Genomic DNA, 25236 nt, shown 5'->3' on the forward strand with positions numbered 1-25236 from the left:
ATCACCAACGAGGTAGGATGCCCTCCAGGGGCCAGCTTAAGGGCAGCACACTGACTGCATCACACCTCAGAGCTCCGCATGTGCATGGCGCTGCTGTCTCTGCGCGTTATTCCAAAAGTTCTTTGGTGTGGGCCTTTTTTGAGACAAGTGCATCAGATCGCACCGCTGCTATTTGCAACATATGTCTCAAGCGTATCTCACATGGCCAAAACATCTCCCGCTTGCGCACCACATGCTTGACCAGACATATGTTGACCTGCCATGCAGTTCGTTGGCAAGCGTACCTAAAAGACCCACACCAAAGAACAAAGAGGACCTCTCCTTGCTCCTCATCAGCTGGGATCTCCAACCCCACTATACCTTCAGTCCTCTCTGAGACCTGCACTGAGAGGAATGAAGGTGTAGAATTAGGTGTGTAACAGCCAAGTACTTGCGGGCAATCTGCTTTCAGGACACCGACGTCAGATTGTACCAGGCAAATTTCCCTGCCCCAGCTGCTGCACCGCAGAAAGAAGTTCGCTCCCAGCCATCCACATGCCCAACGGTTAAATGTTAGCTTGGCAAAATTGCTATCACTTCAACTGCTACCTTTTCAGTTGGTAGACTCTGCCCCTTTCCGTGAGTTTGTGGAATGTGCGGTTCCTCAGTGGCAGGTTCCCAAATGCCACTTTTTCTCACGGAAGGTGATTCCGGCTCTCTACCGGCATGTGGAAGGCAATGTCTTGGCCTCGCTGGACAGGGCGGTCAGCGGTAAGGTGCATATTACCGCTAACTCATGGTCCAGCAGGCATAGACAGGGACGTTACCCAAGTTTCACGGCACATTGGGTGACTGCTGGCAGCTGGCAATGATGCAGGACAAGGTGCAGTAGTGTTGGAGGTTGTTCCGCCACCACGCCTCCAAAATGCCACTACTGGTGATTCTGACACACCTCTCACCTCCAGCCCCCTCCTCCTCTTCTTCCTCCATGGCCTCTTTCTGTGCTTTGTCCTCGGAATCAGCGGTGCTCCGTAAGCATTTAAGGGGCTACGCAAGTACACAGGCCAAAAGATGCCATGCAGTGCTTGAGCTGGTGTGCTTGGGAGACAGGAGCCACATGGGGCAGAGGTTCTGTCAGCTCTGCAGGGGCAGGTTCAGAGGTGGTTGACGCCACGCCAACTTAAGGCAGGAATGGTGGTTTGCGACAATGGCACCAACCTCCTCTCCGCCCTCAGACAGGGACAAATGACCCATGTGCCCTGTTTGGCTCACATCCTTAACTTGGTGGTGCAGCGGTTCTTGGGCAGGTACCCGGGCTTACAGGATGTCCTGAGGCAGGCCAGGAAAGTCTGTGTGCATTTCTGTCGGTCATATAATGCCAGTGCCCGGCTGGCAGACCTCCAAAAGGAATTTAACCTGCCCAAGAACCGCCTAATCTGTGACATGCCCACCAGGTGGAACTCAACGTTGGCCATGCTGCAGCAGCTGCACACACAGCAGAGAGCCATCAATGAGTAACTGTGCGACTATGGCACCAGGACAGGGTCAGGGGAGCTTGTTTTTTTTCCCCACGCCAGTGGGCCATGATCAGGGATGCATGCACTGTCATAGTTACATAGTAGGCGAGGTTGAAAAAAGACACAAGTCCATCAAGTCCAACCTATGTGTGATTATGTGTCAGTATTACATTGTATATCCCTTTATGTTGCGGTCAATCAGGTGCTTATCTAATAGTTTCTTGAAGCTATCGATGCTCCCCGCTGTCCTTTCACCATTTGAGGAGGCCACGAGGATGGTGAGCAGCGACAGTGCATGCATCAGTGACACTGTCCCCCTTGTCCACCTGTTGGAGCACAGGCTGCGTGGAATAATGGACAGGGCACTTGAGGCAGAACAGAGGCAGGAAGAAGAGGACTTCCTTAGCTCTCAAGGCCCCTTTTATCCAGACAGCGGAGGAGGATTGTGTCAGCATGGAGGTGGAGCCTGGCACTCAGCATCAGCAGCAGTCTTTAAGGGATCATTTACAGTCCCAAGAAACCCATGGACTTGTACGTGGCTGGGAGGAGGTGGCTGCGGATCATATTGTCCTTAGTGACCCAGAGGACTCCGGACCGAATGCCTCAGCAAACCTACGCTGCATGGCCTCCCTGATCCTGCAAATCCTGCGGAAGGATCCTTGTATTCGTGGTATCAAGGAGAGGGATCAATACTGGCTGGCAACCCTCCTTGATCCACGTTATAAGGGTAAGGTTGCGGACCTTATATTGCCATCACAGAGGAAGCAGAGGATGAAACATCTTCGGGAGGTTTTGCAGAAAGGTCTGTGCAACATGTTCCCAGAAACTGGAAGGTTACAAACTCCTGTTCCTGGACAACGTGTTGCTGAGGCTTCGGTCAGTCAAAGAAGGAGCGGTGGAGAAGGTGGCCATCTGACTGATGCGTTCAGACAATATTTTAGTCCGCAGCCCCAATGTATGATCGGTTCCAGCAACCATCACCAGCGTTTGTTTTACATGGTGCAGGAATACCTAGGGGCAAGATCTGACTTGGACACCTTTCCCACCGAAAATCCTCTGGGTTACTGGGTCTTGAGGATGGATCACTGGCCAGAGCTTGCACAGTATGCAATTGAGCTACTGGCCTGTCCTGCATCCAGCGTTCTTTCGGAATGCACATTCAGTGCTGCTGGAGGCTTTGTAACCGATCACAGGGTGCGTCTGTCCGACTCGGTTGATCGACTGACCTTCAAAAAAATTGAATCAGTCTTGGATCACCACCAGCTACCAAGCACCTGATGCTGATGTAACCGAATAATTTTTTTTGAAATGTCAGATCCCTTGAAAGACTGCCTATGCTGATGCTGAGTGACTATCCTGTTATGCTGAGTAATTATCCTCTTCCTCAATAATCATGCTGATAGCTTGTAAGAACATTTTTGGTTCTGGGCGCCGCCACCAGTGCCTAAGGCCCAATTTTTAAGCCCCTGTTTAACAGGGGCGTGTGATTACAATTTTTGATGCAATTCTTTGCAGCAGGGCTAGTTCCTGTGCTCCAACTAGAGTATCTGTGAGGGGTTGCAGTGTTGTGGCACCAGTGCCTAAGGCCCAATTTTTCTGCCCCTGTTCAACAGGGACATGTAATTAGAATTCTTGATCTAATATTTCACAGCAGGGCCCGTTCCAGCGCCCACCAAGAGTAACTGTGAGGACTTACAGTGTTGTGGCACCAGCAACACCATCACCAAAGGCCCAATTTTTCTGCCCCTGTTCAACAGGGGCATGTGATTACAATTCTTGATCTAATATTTCACAGCAGGGCCCTGTGAGGGCTTACAGTGTTGTGGCAACACCAACACCTAAGGCCCAAATTTCTGCTGAGTATATAGGGCAGGCCCCTACTTTCAAACATCCAACTTACAAACAACTACTACTTACAAACGGAAGGAGACAACAGGAAGTGAGATGAAATCTACCCCTAGGAAGGGAAATTCTCTCCTGTAAGAGTTAATATGGGAAAAACTTTTCTCCTTTCCACTGATGCTTTATCACCAATCCTTGTTTCACCAAAAACCCCAAATTTTCAAAAAACATTTGTCATTGGGACAAAAAGTGAGGGGAAATCTTCTGAAGAGGACCACAGACAGCAAAACAAATGTCACAGGGGTGATAACCCGTCCCTTTGTTTTCCAAAAAGCTTAAAACTGATTTTTTGGCTGGAGCTACACGTTAAAAATGTACCAGTTCAAAATTACAAACAGATTCTACTTAACAACAAACGTACAGTCCCTGTCTTGTTTGCACCGCCTGTATACTGCTGTTCAGAGTATATAGGGCCTGGTGGCCCCACGCCTTTCCTTTTTATAATTTGGGTGCGGGGTTCCCCTTAATATCCATACAAGACCCAAAGGGACTGGTAATGGACTGGGGGGTACCCATGCCATTTGTCTCACTGATTTTCATCCATATTGCCAGGACCCGACATTACATTAAAGCCGCAAGCAGTTTTAAATGACTTTTATTCCTTTAAAAATGTCATTTTGTGCAGGGACTGTTCTAAGCACGGGAAACACGCGCCACTTTACAGGCATACTATAGACACCCCCCAGGTACGATATTTAAAGGAATATTTCACTTTTTTTTACTTTAAGTCACTGTTTCTGAAAAAACGGCCATTTTTAAAACTTTTTTTTGCATTGATATATGATTTTCGAACGTTCGAGTCCCATAGACGTCTATGGGGTTCTAACGTTCATGCAAATTTTTGGTCCGTTCGCAGGTTCTGGTGCGAACCAACAACGGGGGGGGGGGGTGTTCGGCTCATCCCTACAGCAGGACAACGACCCTAAACATACAGCCAGGGCTACAATGGAATGTTTTATATCAGTGATGGCGAACCTTGGCGCCCCAGATGTTTTGGAACTACATTTCTCATGATGCTCATGCACTCTGCAGTGTAGTTGAGCAGCATGGGAAATGAAGTTCCAAAACATCTGGGGTGCCAAGGTTCGCCATCACTGCTTTAGATCAAAGCATGTTCATGTGTTAAAATGGCCCAGTCAAAGTCCAGATCTAAATCCAATTGAGAATCTGTGGCAAGACTTGAAAATTGCTTTTCACAGATGCTCTCCATCCAATCTGACAGAGCTTGAGCTATTTTGCAAAGAAGAATGGGCTAAAAGGTCACTCTAGATGTGCAAAGCTGGTAGAGACATACCCAAAAAGACTTGCAGCTGTAATTGCCGTGAAAGGTGGTTCTACAAAGTATTGACTCAGGGGATTGAATACAAATGCACAACACACTTTAGGTTAAACTGCTTCCCTTTCAATTTCAGTGAATGGCCACATGTCTTTTTAAACTTCTTTCACTGAAAAGCTTTTCCCCTATGCTAAGGTCACCAGTACCGATCCCCTCTCAAGCGTCTCTTCTCCAAAGAGAATAAGTTCAATGCTTGTATTCTTCCCCCATAGAGATCCTCTAGTCCAGTGGTTCTCAACTCTGTTTAATTTATTCATAAACGATATAGAGAATGGGATAAATAGCTCAATCTCAATATTTGTGGATGATACAAAGTTAAGCAGGACCATAACTTCTGCGCATTATGTGGAAACCTTACAAAAAGACCTAAGTAAAATAATGGGTTGGGCAACTACATGGCAAATGAGTTTTAATGTTGAAAAAGGTGAAGTAATGCATTTGGGTGCTAAAAATATGAACGCAAGTTACTCGCTAGGGGGAGAACCTCTAGGGGAATCTAGGATGGAAAAGAACCTGGGATGCTAGTAGATGACAGGCTCAGCAATGGCATGCAATACCAAGCAGCTACAAGAAAAGACAACAGAATATTAGCATGCATTCAAAAAGGGATTCACTCCAGAGATAAAACAATAACTTTCCCAATCTACAAGACTCTTGAGTATGCCGTCCAATTCTGGGCACCAGTCCTCAAGAAGGATGTGTTGGAACTGGAGAGAGTCCAAAGAAGGGCAACAAATCTAATAAAGGGACTCCTGTCCTCAGGACCCAGTGGCTAGACTCCTTTTCACTTCCAGTAAAATTATACCATTGAACTGGCTATCCCCACGCCCTCCTACTCCAGAAAAGTGGCGTACTAATTTTTTTTTTTTTTTTTTCATTTTTTTTTTTGTAACAAACAGCGGTGCTTTATTGAAAGAATACAGATTACAAATTATATAAGAAGGAAAGTTAGTGCATCAACATTACCATTTGCATTGAATAATACAACTGAAATATAGGCATAAAGAGATGACAGAGTCCATTGTGGACGTACTACCCACTAGAGTTAGTGTTGATCTAATTTCAGGACATGGCACATAGTATAACCAAACCTTCTCGAACTTCCAATGACTACCCCTGTTGGAATAGGTCATTTTATATAGAGGGAGGGCTGCATTTACCATCACCTCCCAGGCAGCCACATCCGGTCTGTGCGGAGGTAGCCATTTCAGTAGAATTTCCTTTTTGGCACAGTACAGGAGGTGCGATATGAGCAGCTTAGAGTGATAGGAATGCTGTCCATCATCAGGGATTCCTAGTAGAGCTAGGGAAGGGGTAGGTGTTAAGGGGAGTTGTAGTCTAATGTTAATTTCAGCAAACAAAGCTTCCCAGTATGACATAATTGAGGGGCATTCCCAGAACATATGTATATATGAACCCTAATGTAATCTACAGCGGGGCAGACAGGATCACGCTCTGGAAAGATCCTATGTAGCCTCTCTGGGGTACAATATAAACAATGAAGAAACGTAACCTGAATCAGCTTATCCCGAGACAAAATCACAAGCTTTGGGCCTTGTTCTAAGCAATCCTCCCAATCCTCTCTATCTAGAGATGGAATATCCCCTTTCCAGTACTCCCACAGTTTCCTCATCCTGGGTATATCGGTACAAAGAAGAGCACCATGAAGAGTCGATAGTGGCTTGTTTAGGTCTCTAGGTGTCAAAAGTTCCTCTATGGGGTCAGCTTTGAGAGTAGAAGATCTAGGAAACTGAGCACTAGCGGCGTGTCGCAGCTGGAAGTACAGGAGACAGCTGGACTGGAGCAGAAAAATGTTGTGTAGCTGCCCTCCATACCCGCCATGTAGTATGTGTAAGCTCTGGCAAAAACCGGTAAGCCCCCCCCCCCCCCCCCCCGATAAGTTACGGAGATCCATTAAAGATCCCAGAAAAGCCTCTTCTAGACATACTGTAATTCGGTAAGGCCAATCCGCCCAACCTTGGAGGAAGTTAGAGTAGATTTAGCCATGCGGGGGGGGGGGGGGGGGGGACCATTCCAAATAAAGGAAATCAGAAAAATTGTCTATTTCTTTTAAAAAAGACGATAGGGACCCAGACCGAACAGTGGCGGAAGACATAGTTGAAACTTGGGAGGAGCATAATTTTTACCAGATTGATTCGGCCTATCAGCTTCAGCGGGAGCCCGGACCAGGATAAACAACACGTTTTGAGCAAGGTCAGGTGTGATTGAAGATTGTGGTAAAAAAAAAACTGACATTCGTCTGGTTACCTGCACACCCAGGTATCTAAATTCCTCAACCCAGTGGAGAGAATGGGGCCGCGTGAGCTGTTCTGTCGTCTATTGGAAAAAGGATAGATTTTGACCAATTAATCTGTATTCCTGAAAAAAGTACTGAACGTGTCAAAATTTTTTAAGGCTGCTGAAAGCGACGGACCTGCATCATTCAGATATAATAAGGCATCCTCTGTGTATAGGGATAGTTTCTTCTCCAGGTATCCCACCCTCAAGCCCCTGACCTCAGATGATTCCCTAATTAGGATTGTCAGGGTGTCCAGGGCTATGGCAAACAGGGAGGGGGACAGAGGGCATCCTTGCCACGTACCCCTACATAGAGAGAACATTTCAGACAATCATTAGTGCGGACCCGTGCCCTGTAGAGCATCCTAAGTCAGTGGAGGTACTTGGGGCCAAAGGCATATTATCTCAGGACATCCCATAAATATACCCACTCTACTGAGTCAAACGTTTTCTCAGCATCCAACGATGCGATGACTCTTGTGCCTTGATTGTTATGTGGTATAGAGAGGTTTAGGAATAGGCGTCTCAAATTTTTTTTTTTGTTTTTTTTTTTTTTTATTTAATCTGTATTGAGAAATATTTCATATACAGTACACAAAATTCTATACATATTAAAATCTTTAGTACATCCTCTTCTTTCTAATCCCCCCCCCCCCTCCCTCTCCAAATTCCGATCTGTTATCGTCGTGTTTTCTTTTCTTCCGTTACTACTGTCTATTTCAATCATGCCCTGTGCATATTTCTCTGACGTTTTAAAGGCCCTCCATTTCTCCCAGGTTACTCTATAACTTTCCTCCCATCCCTGCTCTCTGCTGCATAGGTAATCCATGTTACAAGTATGATCTACTCTTTGTAACCACTCTTTTATACTTGGTTTCCTTATATGTAACCATTTTTTTGGGACAAGTCCTTTTGCTGCATTGAGCAGGGACGGGACCAAAGTTTTCTGGTTTTACTTGTCCCATGGAACAAACAGTTCCAGGGGTTTTGCGGAATCCTCTCCCCGGTTATTACCTCAATATATTCAAAAATTTCCTGCCAATACTCTTTTATTTTCGGGCACTCCCACCATATGTGTATTGTCGTTCCTGTTTGTTTACAGGTCCTCCAACACTGAGAGGACTTGTTTGGCTGGAATTTATTAATTCTCTCTGGTGTCAAGTGCCAATGGTATCATACACTTATAATTTGCCTCTATCGTGGTTATGTCAGATGCATAATTTTGTACTGCTCCTATCATTTGTGTTTCATCTAATTTTATGCCCAGATCTTGTTCCCATTTTGAATGAAGGATAGAGTCCCATGTCCTTCTAAATCTGTTAATATTTCATACATTTGAGATATTCCATGTTTTAAAGGCGTTTTTATGTTACAGAGCTTCTCGATTGGAGTTAACGCTTTCTCATCTCTGATTGGTTGAGGGATTTTGCTTACTAGGTGTTTTATTTGCAGATATTCCCAATCATTAACCTGGTTCCACCCGTGAGTTGTTATTAGATCCTTCCTTGTCCTAATTTTACCTTGTGTAGTAATGTCTTAATTGTGCAGTTTCTAATTGGTTCCCCAACCGTGTCCCATTCCCTGGGATAAAAAATTTGTGCCCGTTAATGAAATTAAAGGAGAATTATATTTCCATTTTTCTTTTCGATATAATGTTTCCCATACTTTAACCACATGCCGACCGGGCCATAGCCAAAAGATGGCTGCAGCACGGTCGGCTGGTTCTGGGTGGATGTCCGTCCGACATCATCGGGGAACTCTCGCTCCCCGAGCGCCCGGTGGGGTGCGTGCACGATCGTGTCCCTGCTCGCCGGGTTCACGGGACCTGGCGCAACACGGATTGTGGTAAAGGGCCAATGACAGCGGCCCTTTACCACGTGATCGCTTCCTCCAATGAGGGAGCGATCATAATGTCAACAAACTGGGGTCATGCAAAGGTCCCAGCTCTCTTCTCTCCTCACACCGATACAGAGTGAGAGGAGAGAAGAGAGATCGAGTGACAAAACGACATAAATAGTGAGTGAAATTACTACAGTACCCATCTGTGCCACCAGTGCCACTACACTACCCATCAGTGCCACTACAGTACCCATCAGTGCCACTAAAGTGTCCATCAGTGCCACTACAGTGCTCATCTGTGCTATCAGTGCCACTATAGTGCTCATCAGTGCCACATCAGTGCCACCAGTGCCCATCTGTGCCGCCAGTGCCATGTCAGTGCTCCATCAGTGCCACACCAGTGCCACTACAGTGCTCATCTGTGCCACCAGTACCACATCGGTGCCATCAGTGCCACTTGTGCCACTACAGTGCCATCTCTGCCACTTCAGTGCCCATCTGTGCTGCCAGTGCTCCGTCAGTGCCACACCAGTGTCCAGTGCTCATCTGTTTCACCAGTACCACATCGGTGCCATCAGTGCCACTACAGTGCCCATCGGTGCCACCAGTGCAACATCAGTGCCACTACAGTCCTCATCAGTGCCACATTAGTGCCAATACAGTGCTCATTTGTGCCATTAGTACCACATCAGCGTCACTAGAGTGCTCATCTGCACCACTACAGCGCTCATCTGCGCCACTACATCGCTCATCGGTGCCACTACAGTACCCAATATTAAACATCAGTGCCCATAAGTGAGTGCTCATCAGTGCCACCATATCAGTGGATCCTCATCAGCACCCATCAGTGCTACCTTAGTGCACATCAGTGCCAGATAATCAGTGCATCCTCAGTGTGGTGCATTAGTGTACATCAGTGCACCCTCATCAGTACCCAGCAGTGCACCCTCATCAGTACCCAGCAGTGCACCCTCATCAGAACCCAGCAGTGCACCCTCATCAGAACCCAGCAGTGCACCCTCATCAGAACCCAGCAGTGCACCCTCATCAGAACCCAGCAGTGCACCCTCATCAGAACCCAGCAGTGCACCCTCATCAGAACCCAGCAGTGCACCCTCATCAGAACCCAGCATTGCACCCTCATCAGAACCCAGCAGTGCAGCCTTTTCAGCACCCAGCAGTGCAGCCTCATTAGACCAGCCATATCTGTCCAAGTGTCCCTACCACAGCAGTTTGTCACCACAGCCCACAGTCACCAGTATGGCGAAAAAAAAAAATTTCCGCTGAGGAGGCATACCAACAGCTTAGCTTGACTGACGAGAGCAGCGGGGAGCACTCTGAGTCTGTGTCTGATTCTGGTTCAGAATATGAACCCGTTGTAAGCAGTGGGTCTGATACAGAATCAGAGGAAGAGCAAAGTGTGCATGTGAAACAAAGGCGCTCTGGCATGGAGCAGCAGGCTACCACAAGTAGTGCTGTGGCATCAACCAGCAGCTCAGTGCCATCCACCAGTAGCACAGTGCCATCCAGAAGTAATGAAAAAGCCACTTTTGGTATAAAAAAGTCTCCATATATCTTTTCAGTTTGGCCTTTTACAATAGTTTTGTTATTTACCGTAAATCTACAGAGAGCCCCGTATCTTATCTTCAGTACCAAGAAACAATTATCTCCACCCTTTTGTACCCTGAAGGCGCACCAGAAAGCATTCGCTCGGATTCAGTGAGCAGACTCCACGAACGCCACTTTCCTGAAAACCTCCCTCACCATGAAACAGGCCGGAAACGTCAGAAGAGATGCCGGGTGTGCTCAAGAGGAGGAACTAGAAGAGACACCGTGTATTATTGTCCTGATTGTCCTTCCCAACCAGGCCTTTCTATTGATGAATGTTTCTGCCGTTACCATACTTCTCTACATTATTAGGGAAGTATGGTAAACGTAATTGTCATTTACCGCCACACCCCTTTATGCTACTGTACATACCTCTGCCTTTTCCGAAACTGACCCTGGCCTGCTAATCGACCACGTTTCTGCCTAATGTAAACTGTACCTACCTCTGCCTTCTCCGGAACTGACCCTGGCTTGCTAATTGACCACGCTTCTGCCTAACGCTAAACTGTACCTACCTCTGCCTGCTCTGGAACTGACCCTGGCCTGATATACGACCACGCTTCTGCCTAATGCTAAACTGTACCTACCTCTACCTGCTCTGGAACTGACCCTGGACTGTTTGACCATGTTTTTTGCCTGCCTCTTGGACTGGTCTTTTACTCTGCTACTGGAGTAGTGGGCTTCATAACACAGGGGTCTCACATATGTGAGGGGCTCCAGAATTGTTTTTCTGGATGAAGAAAACTAATTTTAGTTTTCTCATTCCCAGATTAGGGTCTGGAGACTCAGAGGCTTCAAAGAGATTTGGGTGGGAGAAGCCTCTACCCCTGTCCCCATTCTTTCCTGGCCTGCTACTTGGACCATGTTCCTGCTTACTACCAGGACCAATATTTTGGCACTGCTGGCAATGTCTCTACTTGCACTGACCCTGGACTGTATATGGACAGTATCCGTGCCTGTACTGACTATGGACAATATTCCTGCCTGCTGCCTGGATAATTCCATTCACTGTCGCTGACCACGTCCCTGCCTGGATCAGGGCTCTACTCCTGTGGACAACTGCACTACTAAAACCACAGGTAATCTTTTGTTTACCCTTTGCTCACCAGAATGTATTTTAGGGTGTAATTCTTGGTTCATGCTATGTGTTAGAAATATGAAGGGCCTTCACAAATGTGAAAGATTGTAAGGAAATTAGATGTGTAATTTATGCTCCTAGAACGCCTGAATGTGCTACTTCAATATTGGGCCTCTGTATGTGGCCAGGCTGTGTAAAAGTCTCACACATGTGATATCGCCATCCTCAGGAGGAGTAGCAGAAAATATTTTGGGGTGTAATTTTTGCTATGCACATGCTATGTGTTGGAAATATCTTAGAAATGGACAACTTTGTGTAAAAAAAAAAAAAAATGCGTTTTCATTTTTTTCCCCACATTTTCCAAAAACTTCTGGAAAAAAAATGAACCATTTAAAAGACTCATTATGCCTCATAGATTATAGGTTGGGGTGTTTGCTTTCCAAAATGGGGTCACTTTGTGGGCGTTTCCATTGTCCTGGTGCTCCAGGGCCTTCAAAAATGTAATAGGTGGTTGAAAGATTAGATATGCTATTTATGCTCCTAGAACGCCTGAATATGCTACTTCAATGTTGGGCCTCTGTATGTGGCCAGGGTGTGTAAAAGTCACAAATGTGGTATTGCCATGCTCAGGCGGAGTAGCAGAATATATTTTGGGGTGTCATTTGTGGAATGTACAAGCCATGTGAGCGAAATAACCTGTTATAATGACAATTTGGTGTAAAAAAAAAAAATAAAAATAAAAAAAATCTTAATTTTGCAAAGAATTGTGGGAAAAAATGACAACAAAAGAACAAAAAAACTCACCATGCCTCTTACCAAATACCTTGGAATGTCTACTTTCCAAAAAGGGGTCATTTTGTGGGTATTTGTACTTTCCTGGCTTGTAAGGGTCTCAAGAAATGAGATAGGCCTCAGTACATCAGGTGTGATCAGATCTGATCAATTTTCAGTGATTGGCACCATAGCTTGTAGACGCTATAACTTTCACACAGACTAAATAATATCCACTAATTTGGGTTATTTTTACCAAAGATATGTAGCAGTATAAATTTTGGCCCAAATTTAAGAAGAAAAAATTACTTATTTGCAAAATGTTATAATACAAATGAAGAAAAATGCATTTTTTTTTACAAAATTTTCGGTCTTTTTTCATTTATAGCACAGAAAATAAAAAACCCAGAGGTGATCAAATACCACCAAAAGAAATCTCTATTTGTGTGAAAAAAAGGACGAAAATTTCATATAGGTACAGTGTTGCATGACTGAGTAATTGTCATTCAAAAATTTGAGAGCACCGAAAGCTGAAAATTGGTCTGGTTAGGAAGGGTGGTCAAGTGGTTAAATACGTTTTTAGGTAACTCGTGTGTATCTCTACTGTGTATTCTCAGTTTCGGTGAAATCCAAATATTTTTTTGAAGTTGTCGTGTTTAATGTGTCTTCCATTCTCGCCCATCTCTTTTTAGTGTTTGTGTTTGCCCATTCTATTAATCTTGCCAGTATGATCGACTTATAATATCTTTTTACGTCTGGGACTGCCAACCCTCCATTTTTTTTTCCTAGTTAAAAGAATGTTATTTACTCTGGCTTTTTTATTTTGCCATAAATATTTTGAAATTATTGTTTTTATTACTTTGAAAAAGCTTTGCGGTATTTCTATCGGGAGCATTTAAAATTGATATATTATTTTTGGTAAGATCACCATTTTTAGCCCCGGTTCACACAGGGGCGGCATGACTTGCAGGTCGCCTCACCGAGGCGACCTGCACACGACTTCCACGGCGACTTGCAAAACGACTTCTGTATAGAAGTCTATGCAAGTCGCCCCCAAAGTAGTACAGGAAGCTTTTTCTAAGTCGGAGCGACTTGCGTCGCTCCTATTAGAATGGTTCCATTGTACAGAACGGGAGGCCACTTGTCAGGCGGCTAGGTCGCCTGACAAGTCACCCCTGTGTGAAGCGGCACTTAGTAAATTTATCCTCTCTATCCATGAGATTGGTCTCCTCGATATGTTTTTTATCTCTGTTTTAACTTCATTAAGTAATGGAATATAATTGGCCTGATATAGCTTCTCTAGGGTAGGTGTTATTGGATTCCTAGGTATGTTAATTCTTCTCTCTCTCAAGTAAAGGGGAAATCCTGTTGTAATACCTTTTCCTCTTTTTTATCTACTCCTAGATTTAATATTACTGTTTTTATGGGATTAATCTTGAAATTTGTAAGCTTACCATATTCTTTCAGTTCTTTTATTAGGCTGGATAGCGACAGCCTTGGTTTGGTCATATATAGAAGTATGTCGTCTGTGTACGCCACCAACTTATGCTCTTCTCCCACTCTAACCCCTCCTATATCCACATTATTCCATATTTTTGCTAACAATGGTTCTAATGCAATTACATAAAGGAGTGGCGAGAGTGGACACCCTTGTCTTGTTCCATTGAACATCTCAAAAGCAGAGGACATACTTCCATTAACCATAACCCTGGCCGTAGGATGTTTATATAAATTATTGATCCATCTCATAATTCTTGGTCCCAGCCCTATACTTCAGAGTGCATCTATCATAAATCCCCAATATACTCGATCGAATGCTTTCTCAGCATCGATCGAAATGAGTAGCATTGGGGATTTCCTCTCCTTATCCTTCTTCATTATTAACAGTGTTCTTATGCTATTGTCCTTTCCGGGTACAAAGTCAGCTTGATCAACATTTATCAACTCTGGCATAAGGTTTTTTTTAGTCTCGATGCCAGGATTTTTGCATATAGCTTTGTATCTGCATTTAACAATGCTATAGACTGATAATTAGAACAGACGGTTCTATCTTTTCCTGCTTTTGGTATTATTGAAATATTGGCAAGGAGAGATTCTCTTCTTATTTCTTCATTTTCTCCTATTTTGTTAAAATAGTTACATAATACTGGAACTAATTGTTCCTTGAATCCTTTATAATATTTAATCGTAAACCCATCCGGGCCTAGGCTTTATCCCCCTGGTGTTTCCTTTAAGGCTTTATAAATTTCCTCCTGGGTGATTGGTTCGTCTAGTAACTCTGCACTTCCTGGTGATATTCTTGGTAGATTAGCTTCCACTAAATACTCCTGTACTTTAGATTTTCTTCTCTCCTCCTCCTGTCGTGTCTCTTTATTTTTAATTGCATACAATGCACTATAGTATGTTTTGAAGGCCTTTGCAATATCAGCTGTCTTATATTTCATTTCACCTTTCTCATTTTTTATTTTTTCTATATAATTTAAGGGTTTTTTTTCCTTTGATATTTTTGCTAGGTATTTCCCGGGCTTATTCCCCCACTTGTTCCGTCAAGTCTCTTAAGTGGCCCCTTTTTATGACAATCTTCTGGTATGTTACCATATCTAATTGTATTTTATGTTCTTGTTCCAACTCATATAGTTCTTTTATTACATTTTTCATGGTTCTTTCTCTTTCCTTCTTTTTCCTGGCTCCTATGGAGATCAACTTTCCCCTTATGTAGGCCTTATGGGCTTCCCAAATTGTCGCTTTTGTCACATCCGGTGTATCATTTGTACTGAAGTATTGTTCGATCTTAGTCGTTATGATTTTTTCTACTTCTAGATCATCTATAAGATCTTCATTCAATCTCCAAGTCCCTTTTCTATACTCCTTCTCATTAAATCTTATCTTTATTGTTACGGGAGCGTGATCAGAAAATGATATTATTCCGATTGAGGCCTCGGCTATGCACTCCAGCATTTCATGGTCCACCAGGATGTAGTCTAATCTTGAGTGCGTGTCGTGCACTGATGAATGGTATGTGTAGTCCTTTTTACTTGGATATGTTATTCTCCATACATCAACTAACTGCTGACTTTATATTTTTTTCTTTATCAATTTTAATTGTTTGTTTTCTCGGGTCGGTGCACCAGACGTACTATCAAGATCATGGTCTATTGAAGAAATTGAAATCTCCTGCCAAAATTCAGTGACCTTGTTCAAACTCAGTTAAAGCATTGAGGATCCCCTTTAGATATTTTTTGGGGTATCTATTGGGGCAATATACATTTGCTAATGTGTACTTTTTCCCTTGAAGGGACCCTTTCAGGAACAAGAAGCGACCATCTGGGTCGACTTTCCTTTCTTCTAGAATAAAACTGATGTTTTCCGCTATTCCTATGGAGAGTCCCCATAGAACCAGGTTGGGATCGCCCGTGAGTATAGTTTAGTATTTGAATCTAGTGCTATGTGCGTCTCCTGTAGGAAGATTATCTCAGCAGAATACCTTTCCAGTTCCTTTAACACCATGTGTCTTTTTTTGGGGAGTTTAGCCCTCTTACGTTATATGTAATAAACTTATCAGTCATTGTTTGTTCTTTTTTCCCCTTCTTCCCCTTTCTTAGTTCAGTAGACAAATTTTTATACATGGATATACAGATCTTTCCCCCCTCCCCTTCCCCCTCTCACCCCCCATCCTCTGTTGGTATCTTGACCCCATGGTCTGGAGCACTCCCTTAGGGACACCCTTGTCCCCTTGCTCTCTTGGGCCTGAGGTGGAGTTCTGTATGGCGCTGTCAAACTCGCCTCACTTACTTTTAGAGAGGTAATTCCCGAACACGCCAAGAGTCCAGGTCTCCGAACCCCCATTATTTGTCTTTAGTCTATTTCAGCCGCTTCCTGATCCCTCCCTTTAAAACCACCCCCCTCCATCCATTCCCCCCTCCCTTCAGGAAGTTTTCTTTTGGGTCAGTATTAATTACTCTGTCCTTATGTAGTATTTCCCTGTCTTGACCTTTTCTCCAAACGGTATTCTGGTGTTGGAATCTCTAGTTTTTTTCAAAATTCAGAGGTCTCTTCAATAAATCTCAGTCTGGCTGTACGGCCATTTTTCCTCCCAATCAAGCATGAAGGGAAGCCCCAATTATATTGAACTTCATGTTCCTGTAGGATCGCCAACAGAGGCTTTAGTGTTCTTCTTTACAAAGTTTCTTGTGACAGGTCTTGAAACATTTGATTATTATTTCCTTCGAACTTTATTGGCGACTTTCCCCTCAGGTTTCTCCAAAGTTGATTTTTTTTCTTCCCAATTTTCAAATCGCACTATGATATCTCTTGGATTCTCCTGCAGGATTTCTTTCAGTCTTCTTAATCTGTGTGCTCTCTCGATTTTTATTGGGTTTGTTATTTCTTTGACCATCAATGGATTGCAGATCTTCCTTATTATTTCTGTTAGATCTTCATACTGGAAGGAGTCTGGGACACCGCGTATACTTAAGTTCTCACTTCTGTCCCTGTTCTTGGTCCTCTATTTTATACACTTGTTCTTGTTGTGCCCTTTTAATGGATTTAATTTCTCCTTCGAATTTTCCTATACTGATACTATTGGTTTCCGTTTTTTTTCCACTTCCTCGACTCATTCAAGGATATGGCAATGTTTCTGTGTATTCTCTCCATTTCAGATTTTAGCGATTTTTCCAAGGCCACAAACATTTCACTTTTTGTTGGTAAAGGGACTTTATTTTGGTGTTCCTCTTCTCCCCTTAGTTCACACTCTGTGTCTGGCTCTTGTTCTATTCTAGATTCTGATAATGTATCAGTCTCTGTAGGTATTTTATTTGAGCCTTTTTCTTTTTTCTTCTTCTCCTTACTCTCCATCTGGCTGCCTTTAGTGGCTTGTTGTTTTTCTATTAATTGCTTATCTGCATTTGCTCCTTGAGTGACGTATTTATTCATTGGGCCCGGACTAGGTGTCAGACTTAGACGGGGTGATTTAGGGGTCGCTCCTCCTCTTGCTGCCTTACCCCTCATGTTTTCCCCAATTAATTATCTTCCTCTTCCTAGCTTTTAACTTATTGACCTCCGTTGGTTATCGGTTAACTTATAAAAAGGTATGCGGTCTCTTAGTATGCTTTAGTGGGGTGGTGAGTCTTTCGTTTTACTTTATTTACGTAGTTGTATGTAAATAAATAGATAGCTAGTTAGGGGTCCCTATGACTCCTATCCTTTTCCCCTCTAGGAATTTTTAACCTTTATTCCTCTGCTGAGCCCGGTCGTCTTTTACACTTTTAACAGTCTATGCATATTTATGGGTATTTAGCGTAGTCCTGTAGTCTCTGGATTTTTATCAGTTTATACCAACGGTTATCCCCACCTTCTATTTATAGTTCATAGTAATGTCTCTTTGTTTATATGTATGGTTCAGCCTGAAATGCTACAATAACAAGAATTTTCTTGAATAAAACGTATATATTGTCAGTTTTATATTTTTGCTTTTGCGGTTTCTTTGGTTTACTTATAACTGTAAGTTATGTTGCCTTTAAGGACAATTATTTTCCTGGGTACTCCTGCTGTCTGAAGCAATGAAGCTGTGAAGCAGTGCAGTAGAGAAAAAAAAAAAGGATGAAGGGGGGGCGGGGGGGAGGGCCACCTCGGGGTATCCCCCTGTCTCTTCTTCCCGCCAGGCGAACACCAGCGGTCCACTCAGCTCTCACCGCAAGCTCAGGTCTCCCCCGATGTTTCCCGAGCAGCCTCATGTCTTTGGGGCTCTCCGGAACCCACCTCTTCTGACAGTGTTTTTCCTCCGCCGCTACTCGGCTGCCCGGCGGGATGGTTGTTTGGAGGAGGTGGGAGGTCCGTCTCCCTCAGTGCAACGATCACACACTGTTCCCGCACCTATACCCCCTTATGAAGGGGGGTAGTCGGTCGGTGTGCTGCTAGGATAAAACTTCCATCTGGGATCCACTCGAGGTCCAGTTCCCTCTTACGCCGCCTGGGGAAAGGATCCCACAGTTCAGAAATTTCAGCGCACAAGCTTTGGCTAGCGTGCTTGGGGTGAATCCGGTGAAGCGGGAGGAGATGGTGCGAGGCGGGAGGCCAATCAGGTGGGTCGGGCAGTCTTTGGTCTGTTCATGGAGCTGGGTTGGAGACCAGGTTCTCCCACTATGTGCTCTGGCTCAGAACCAACGCCATTGCTAGACTCGTCCCTCTCCCTGCAAGGTCCGGTTTATCAGGCATCTCAAGTCAATGTCTGTTCCCTTACCCGGCATGAATCCCATTTGATCAATATGTATCAGATCTTTAATGACAGTGGATAGGCGAATAGCTAGCACTTTTGCTAGAATTTTTGCATCAACATTTAAGAGCGAGATAGGCCTATAAGAGGCACATTCTCGGGTATCCTTGCCAGATTTGGGAATCAGTACAATAACCGCCTCTTCCATAGATTTAGGGAGCGTATCTAGGGGTGACAGCTCAGAGAAAAGGCCCGTAAGCTTGGGGACCACAATTTCAGCAAAATTGAAATAAAATTCAGCAGGGAGACCACCTGAGCCAGAGGTCTTACCCGCCTGTAAGCTCCCAATAGCTGTCTGCATCTTTTCCAGAGAGATATCTGCCTCAAGGCACTCCCTATCCAACATCGGAAGCTTAATGGGGTCTAGAAAGGCAGTCAAATCCTTTGCAGAATATGCAACCCTGGACTCCTAAAGCTCCTAAAGGAATTGCACGAAACACTGATTAATAAGGTCTGGGGCCATTAGCAAGTGTCCATCAACATCCCGTACACTAGGAATGTGAGTTGTGGGACTTTGGCTTTTTGCCAACCATGCCAACAATCAGCCATTTTTACCACCATGTTCGAAGACTTTTTGTTGAGAGTAAAACAAGGCCTTTTTAGTATTCTCTACGCGAAGAAGGGAAAGCAGTCTCAGAGTCCTCTGCCAGACCCGATGCCTATCCGGAGTTGGAGAGGAGACATAGTCTGCCTCCAACCCAGCTGCCTCAGCCTCCAGAAACTCCAATAAGCGAGACCCCTCTCTCTGAAGCGTCAGGATGCGAGATATATACGCACCTCTGACCCATGCCTTAAAAGAATCCCATCATACCATAGGAGACTCAGTGTCCCCATTCATTGTCCAATAGTGTCATACAGATTCTGTGATTGGTTCTTGTAACCGATCATCCGTTGCCCAAAACCTGGAGATACGCCACAGCCTAACTGCTGGTGGGGTTGACAGGGAGAGAGTTAAACTAAGTGGGGCATGATCTGATACCCCCCGTGGGAGTATGCACGCCTCAGTAACCCAGCGGAGGCCGTCAGAAGTGGCAACAGCCAAAACCAATCATGAAAGGGATTTAAAATGTTGCAGAGTGACAAGTGTATTCTCTAGCGTCTGGATGCAGATGCCACCATGCATCCGTCAAAGCAAAAGTGGAGGCCCAATGCATCAACGCAGAAGTACCCCGTGTCACTCCTTGCAATCTATCCAGGCCTGGGCAAGAAACCATGTTAAAGTCACCCATCAGAAATATAGCTGAAGTGTCATAACTCAATGCCATGGTCATGATGTCATTTCCTATAGTAATTGAAGCTGGAGGGGGCAAATACACTCCCACCAGAACCATCTTTTAGTCATATACACTAGCATGAAGCATGACATATCTCCCATCCGGGTCAGTACGCACCTCCAGTACTCGAAAAGGCAGGGTTTTCCGGATTAAAATACTTACACCCTGGGCATAATTGGTGTAGGTCATGTGAAAATGTTCACCAAGTCCATTCATTTTGGAACCCCGGAGGTAAGTCTCCTGCATTATGCAGACACGCGGTTTGTACTTCTGGAGAAATTTAAAGACTAGGGACCGTTTTACTGCCGAGTTAAGGCCTCAGACATTCCATGAGATTATAGTGAGCTGAGACATAGGTGAATACGTACAGATAACAGTGATAGGATTAAAGTTACAAATGTCGCCAATGTCAAGAGAGATACCGGATGGTAGATGTACCCCACATAATACACTATGCAGCAATATTAGTTGTAAGCAATGCAGTATTCCAGGGCATAAGTCAGAAAAAAAGAGCATCAAGCACCACACAAACTGAAATATAGAAAATAACAAAACAAGAACAGAACAACATTTCCAAACTTCCATTATCCCTGAGGAGCAAACAAACCCACCCCCCTCCGCCATCCCAAACATGGAGAGCATGAAGCCCCAAACAACCAGTCAGTTAAAACAAGCCTAGAGGGACGTAAACCAGATGGGCCGGCCCACTGAAAGAAGCACCCTCAGTACCATAGAGATGCTGGCAATCAATCAGCATATGGTTATACTTGTAAAAATGTTTAAATTGTATTCCTCCTGGGCAGGACCACATGTAAGTCTGAGTCAGGTAGTAGGATCAACGGGGGATCATAGAGTCAATATTACCCGATGAGAGGACCTCCCAAGTGGAGGGGTAATTTACATCTTCGTGTAAAAAACAAACACCTGCAAGCAGGGGCACAAACCTTGAACAGTTGGAGACCAGGTAGGTTACTATCACAATGGTGCAAATCAATGTGAGGTATCCCCAACAGCTGAAGTCATCCACAGAAAAAAGAAGGGGGGGGGACCTCACAATGCAGGGTGATCAGAGATCCAGAGAAATAAGTAGGAGGTAGGACACCTCACCTCCATGCCGATCAGCGATGAGGTGGCAGGGTATCAATCCAAGCCGAGGCCTCGTGTGGAGAAGTGAAGAAGCAAACTGACTTTCCATCTTTGACCCTCAAGTGAGCGGGGAAGAGGACACTATACCGAACGTTGCGGGCCCGCAATGCTGCCTTCACCTGATTAAAGGACTTCCTGAGTTTCTGCGTTTCAATGGAGTAGTCAGGGAATATGAATAGCTTGCCATTTTGATAGCGGAATTCTCCCTGCACCCTATCGGCACAAAGTACATCATCTCTTTCCCGGAAATTCAGAAGCCACATGATGAAAGTGTGCGGTGGGGCCCCCGGGATGCCCGACCTGGGTGGAACACAGTGTACACTCTCTACAGTAAAGTAGGGGGAGAATTGAGCATTGGGCAGCAGAGTACGCAGTAGATCCTCCACAAACACCGCAGGATTGGTGCACTCCACTCCCTTGGCCAGGCCCACAATACGGAGATTAAGGGCCTGGCCACGCCTAAAGTTGGAAGGAATTGGTGGGGTTTTTTTGTTCCAACAATTTAAGGAGGGTTTAAAAATCTCTACAGTGTACACAGTTACTATACAGTATAATGAATACTATCAAGGTTTACAGTCGACGCTGGATAAACACTGCACCTAAAGGCAGAAGGAGTAGGTGAGGTTTATGTTACCAGCTTTGTCAGCTGCTTAGGTGCTCTTGTTACTTGGAGCACTGTGTAAAGATTGTGTTGGACCAGTGAAGTCTTATTTCGTTGTCTGCTTTATTTTCCAGTGCTTTCATCTTCGTTTGCAGGCTGCAGAGGGCAGACGAATGAGAGAGGCTTATCCGTTGCTCTGTCTCCGAGACATGAGACTGGAGCTTATCCACATCCTGCCTTTATTACACCCATATCAAGCTGCACTGCTTCTATCTTTGCAGTGAGAGTGGCCTGGCACAGGGCGATTGCTGACATTATGTCAGAGAAAAAGCTGGGATGGGGAGAAGCATCTGACTCCGGAGACTCCATCTGCAACGCCATATTGGACTGCCTCATGGTGTGGCGCTCCACACATGCGGGGGGGGGGGTCTGTACCTCCTCAATCTGCGGGAATCTGAGCTCCTTCCCCTTGCCCGCAGCTGCCCTGGAAGAGCGGCGTTTCATCAGGGTGTAATACCCACTCCGTCGACGGTAATAGCGCCCAGAAGGAACAGAATTTCAGGTAGTACCAGCAGAGCTCCTGAATGTGCGGGCACTCAGATGGCCATCTTGGACCCCCCCCCAGCGTACTAATGTTAATACAGTTCTATTAAGAAAACATTTTCCAATGTAGAGGTAACCCCCATAAACTTGTATAAACTGGTGGACCCATGGATTATCCATTCCTGGGCTAGCACCAGCCTCCCTGGTTATGTATACTTTATTTCAATGCTAAACAGTAAGGTACCTTCAGCATGCTACTAGTATGTAGGCTGTGTGGCATAATATGGACATAGGTACGGTATATGCACTGGATCCACTGCTGCCTATATATAGAAGTAATAGATTTTATAAGTTTAAATGCTAACCTTAGTTGTGGTTGTTGCTTGTGTGAGTTTTTCACTACCCATGGTTATATTAGTGATGCTCCTACTGGGAGTTTTAGCAAAACTATGTGTACCTTTTCTGCTATTTATGTGACTGTTATGCGAGTGTATTTTCTTTCACTTGTATTTGTATTTGGATTGTAATCTTCCATTTGCTTCTTATTCGATACGCTGGTGTACAAGTGTGCGGAATAAGACTGTTTAATTTGTTTAAAATGGAAAACCTAATGAAAAGTATTTTCAAAAAAAAAAAAAAAGGCTCTACTGTGCTCTCCTCGCCATAATTTGTCTGGTTGCTTCACTGACAGATTTTGTAACTTTCAAACTAATGAGTGTTATCATATTATTCTTTAAAAACATAATGAGTAAAGTACTGTGGAGTACAACGTTGATACATAAATTAATGACAACATCTAGGCTTACATTCTGGGTAAAATGTCCCACACCTAAAGTTGGAAGGAATTGGTGGGGTTTTTTTGTTCCAACAATTTAAGGAGGGTTTAAAAATCTCTACAGTGTACACAGTTACTATACAGTATAATGAATACTATCAAGGTTTACAGTCGACGCTGGATAAACACTGCACCTAAAGGCAGAAGGAGTAGGTGAGGTTTATGTTACCAGCTTTGTCAGCTGCTTAGGTGCTCTTGTTACTTGGAGCACTGTGTAAAGATTGTGTTGGACCAGTGAAGTCTTATTTTGGGTCGAGGTCTCCAGAAAGAAAAAAAAAAAAAAAAAAAAAAAACATTCTTTGCTTTTTCTGCATAAAAAATAAATAAATCATACAATGCATAAAAGATAAAGGCTTAACTGCCCAGTCTAGATTGGAAGATTTTAATTATGAGTGAAAATGATATACCACTTACCATGGCAATCCCCTCCATAGTGATTTTTACAGCAACGTGGTTTCCAGGAAACATTATAGCATTTTCTTCTGCAGCCTGAAGTACGGAACCTGTGTCTATCATATCTCCTATGTAAATCCCACCTAGGTCTTATAGGTTCCAATAAGGGAAAGGGATTAAACCCAATTCTTGAAAAACGGAAACATATTTCTATTTCTCCCTGTGAAAAAAAGAAATAAAAAAGATAAAGCTACTATATTAATTTTTTATTACAGTATGCATCACCTACATAAAAGGGTGTCTTCAATTCTATTGTTCAATAGATACACTCATATAAACAGTATGTCTTCTAGGGATCTCAACATCTCTGCAAATTAGTTTTGCAGCTTTAGTACTTGCTTTGGCCAAAAAAGGTCAGGGATGAAAAACATGACAATTAGCAGATCAAATTTCCAATCAAGATGCAAAGCTGCAGCAACAGCAGTGCATCAGTAGAGGCCTTTTTTTCTAGGCACTTGGGGGGCATACTTAAGCAGTGAATGTGGCATTCACCAAATTTTCACTGCAGATGAATGCTACTATACCTAGTTCCTGCTTAAATTGGAAGAAAAATGCTGAGCTGGCCTTACATGCAGGTATCTGCAGCCTGATTTTGGTGTTCCATGCCCAGAGGGAATGTTTTCTAGGTCCAGAACTGTGACATAGCCTCAGCATATGACTCATGTCTGAAAACTCACTATATGAGTAGGCTGCTCGGAAAAACACCTTTGGCCACCTGAACCCTTTCTGCTACCCAAGCAGCTGGGTTCACGAGTATCTGAGGGCTTGTCTCATACCCTGAGTTGCCTCTGCTGTGCAGTGCAACATGTCTGATTCTAGGCGCGGGGGGAACAGTCCTGCTGTACTGGCTGTTTGAAATCTTCCCTAATGGAGACAAGAAAAACCCTGACAAGCTTTTTTTTACCTCCCAAGTGTTTACTAGCTTTGTACCTGTTTGAGGAGGATTTTGTTAAAAAAGTGCCCTCTCTGTGGATCTACAGACAATACAATTTAACGAGAGTGCCAAAAAACGTCCAAGAGTCCAAGGTAATTTAATGATAAAATGTATTCATAGGAGAATAAAGCCAATGTGTTTTGAGGGCCAAACACACTCCCCCTTCATCGGGACTGTGATGTGATCTTCTCTGCACTCAATTTGTTGTAACTGAAATGTGACAGTGAGACACAGTGCTGTCTCCGAGTTTCCTGTCAGTGAACACAAAGACACATTGACTAAAGTGTTGGGCTGCAGAGCCCACATGCATAAAGCGCTTAGTTTAAATGCCCTTGAAAGGAAGAGTCATCCCTCAACGGGAAAGCAAAAAGAGTTTGTTACTTAATGGCCTCAACTTATAGCAGATCAACTTGAGAAAGTCACATGAGCAGTGACAAAACACGTATGGGTGGAGAATAGTGAATATTATTATACTGTAAAAGAGAATATTCTGAGTAATATAAAAGAACATTGTATGTCAATGAAAAGGAGGCATTTTAACTGGCTATTATGAGTGTCTAATAAGTTAAGGGGATAAAGCACTATTTTTGCTTTCACTTCTTTGTATGGTGACTGAGTGGAGAAGACTGGAGAGTGCCCAAAATAAAAGGATGATGGCTCAGTAACACCAGGAAGGCTTATGCATTAAAAAAAAAAAAACAGATGGGGCACACTTGGTGGAGGGTGCAGAGTTTTGGAAAACGCACGGTTTAATGCATGTTACAAGCACACTATTGTTTGTGAGTAATAGACTTTATAAATACTTGTTATATATGGTCTTTTTATGGTAAGACATTATTTTGTTTCTTCTT

General features: G+C 44.0%; 1 protein-coding gene across 2 annotated transcripts in view; it reads right to left on the reverse strand.

Annotated features, from left to right (window-relative positions):
- STAB1 (stabilin 1) overlaps positions 1-25236 on the reverse strand; it is a 508133-nt gene that overhangs the window by 70467 nt on the left and 412430 nt on the right. For both annotated transcript variants that reach the window (XM_073592448.1, XM_073592449.1), the window contains one exon: positions 23413-23611. In XM_073592448.1, the coding sequence (XP_073448549.1) occupies positions 23413-23611 (199 nt within the window). The remainder of the gene's footprint in view (positions 1-23412; positions 23612-25236) is intronic.

Source organism: Aquarana catesbeiana, linkage group LG07 (genome assembly GCF_042186555.1).
Source record: "Aquarana catesbeiana isolate 2022-GZ linkage group LG07, ASM4218655v1, whole genome shotgun sequence".
NCBI lineage: Eukaryota > Metazoa > Chordata > Amphibia > Anura > Ranidae > Aquarana > Aquarana catesbeiana.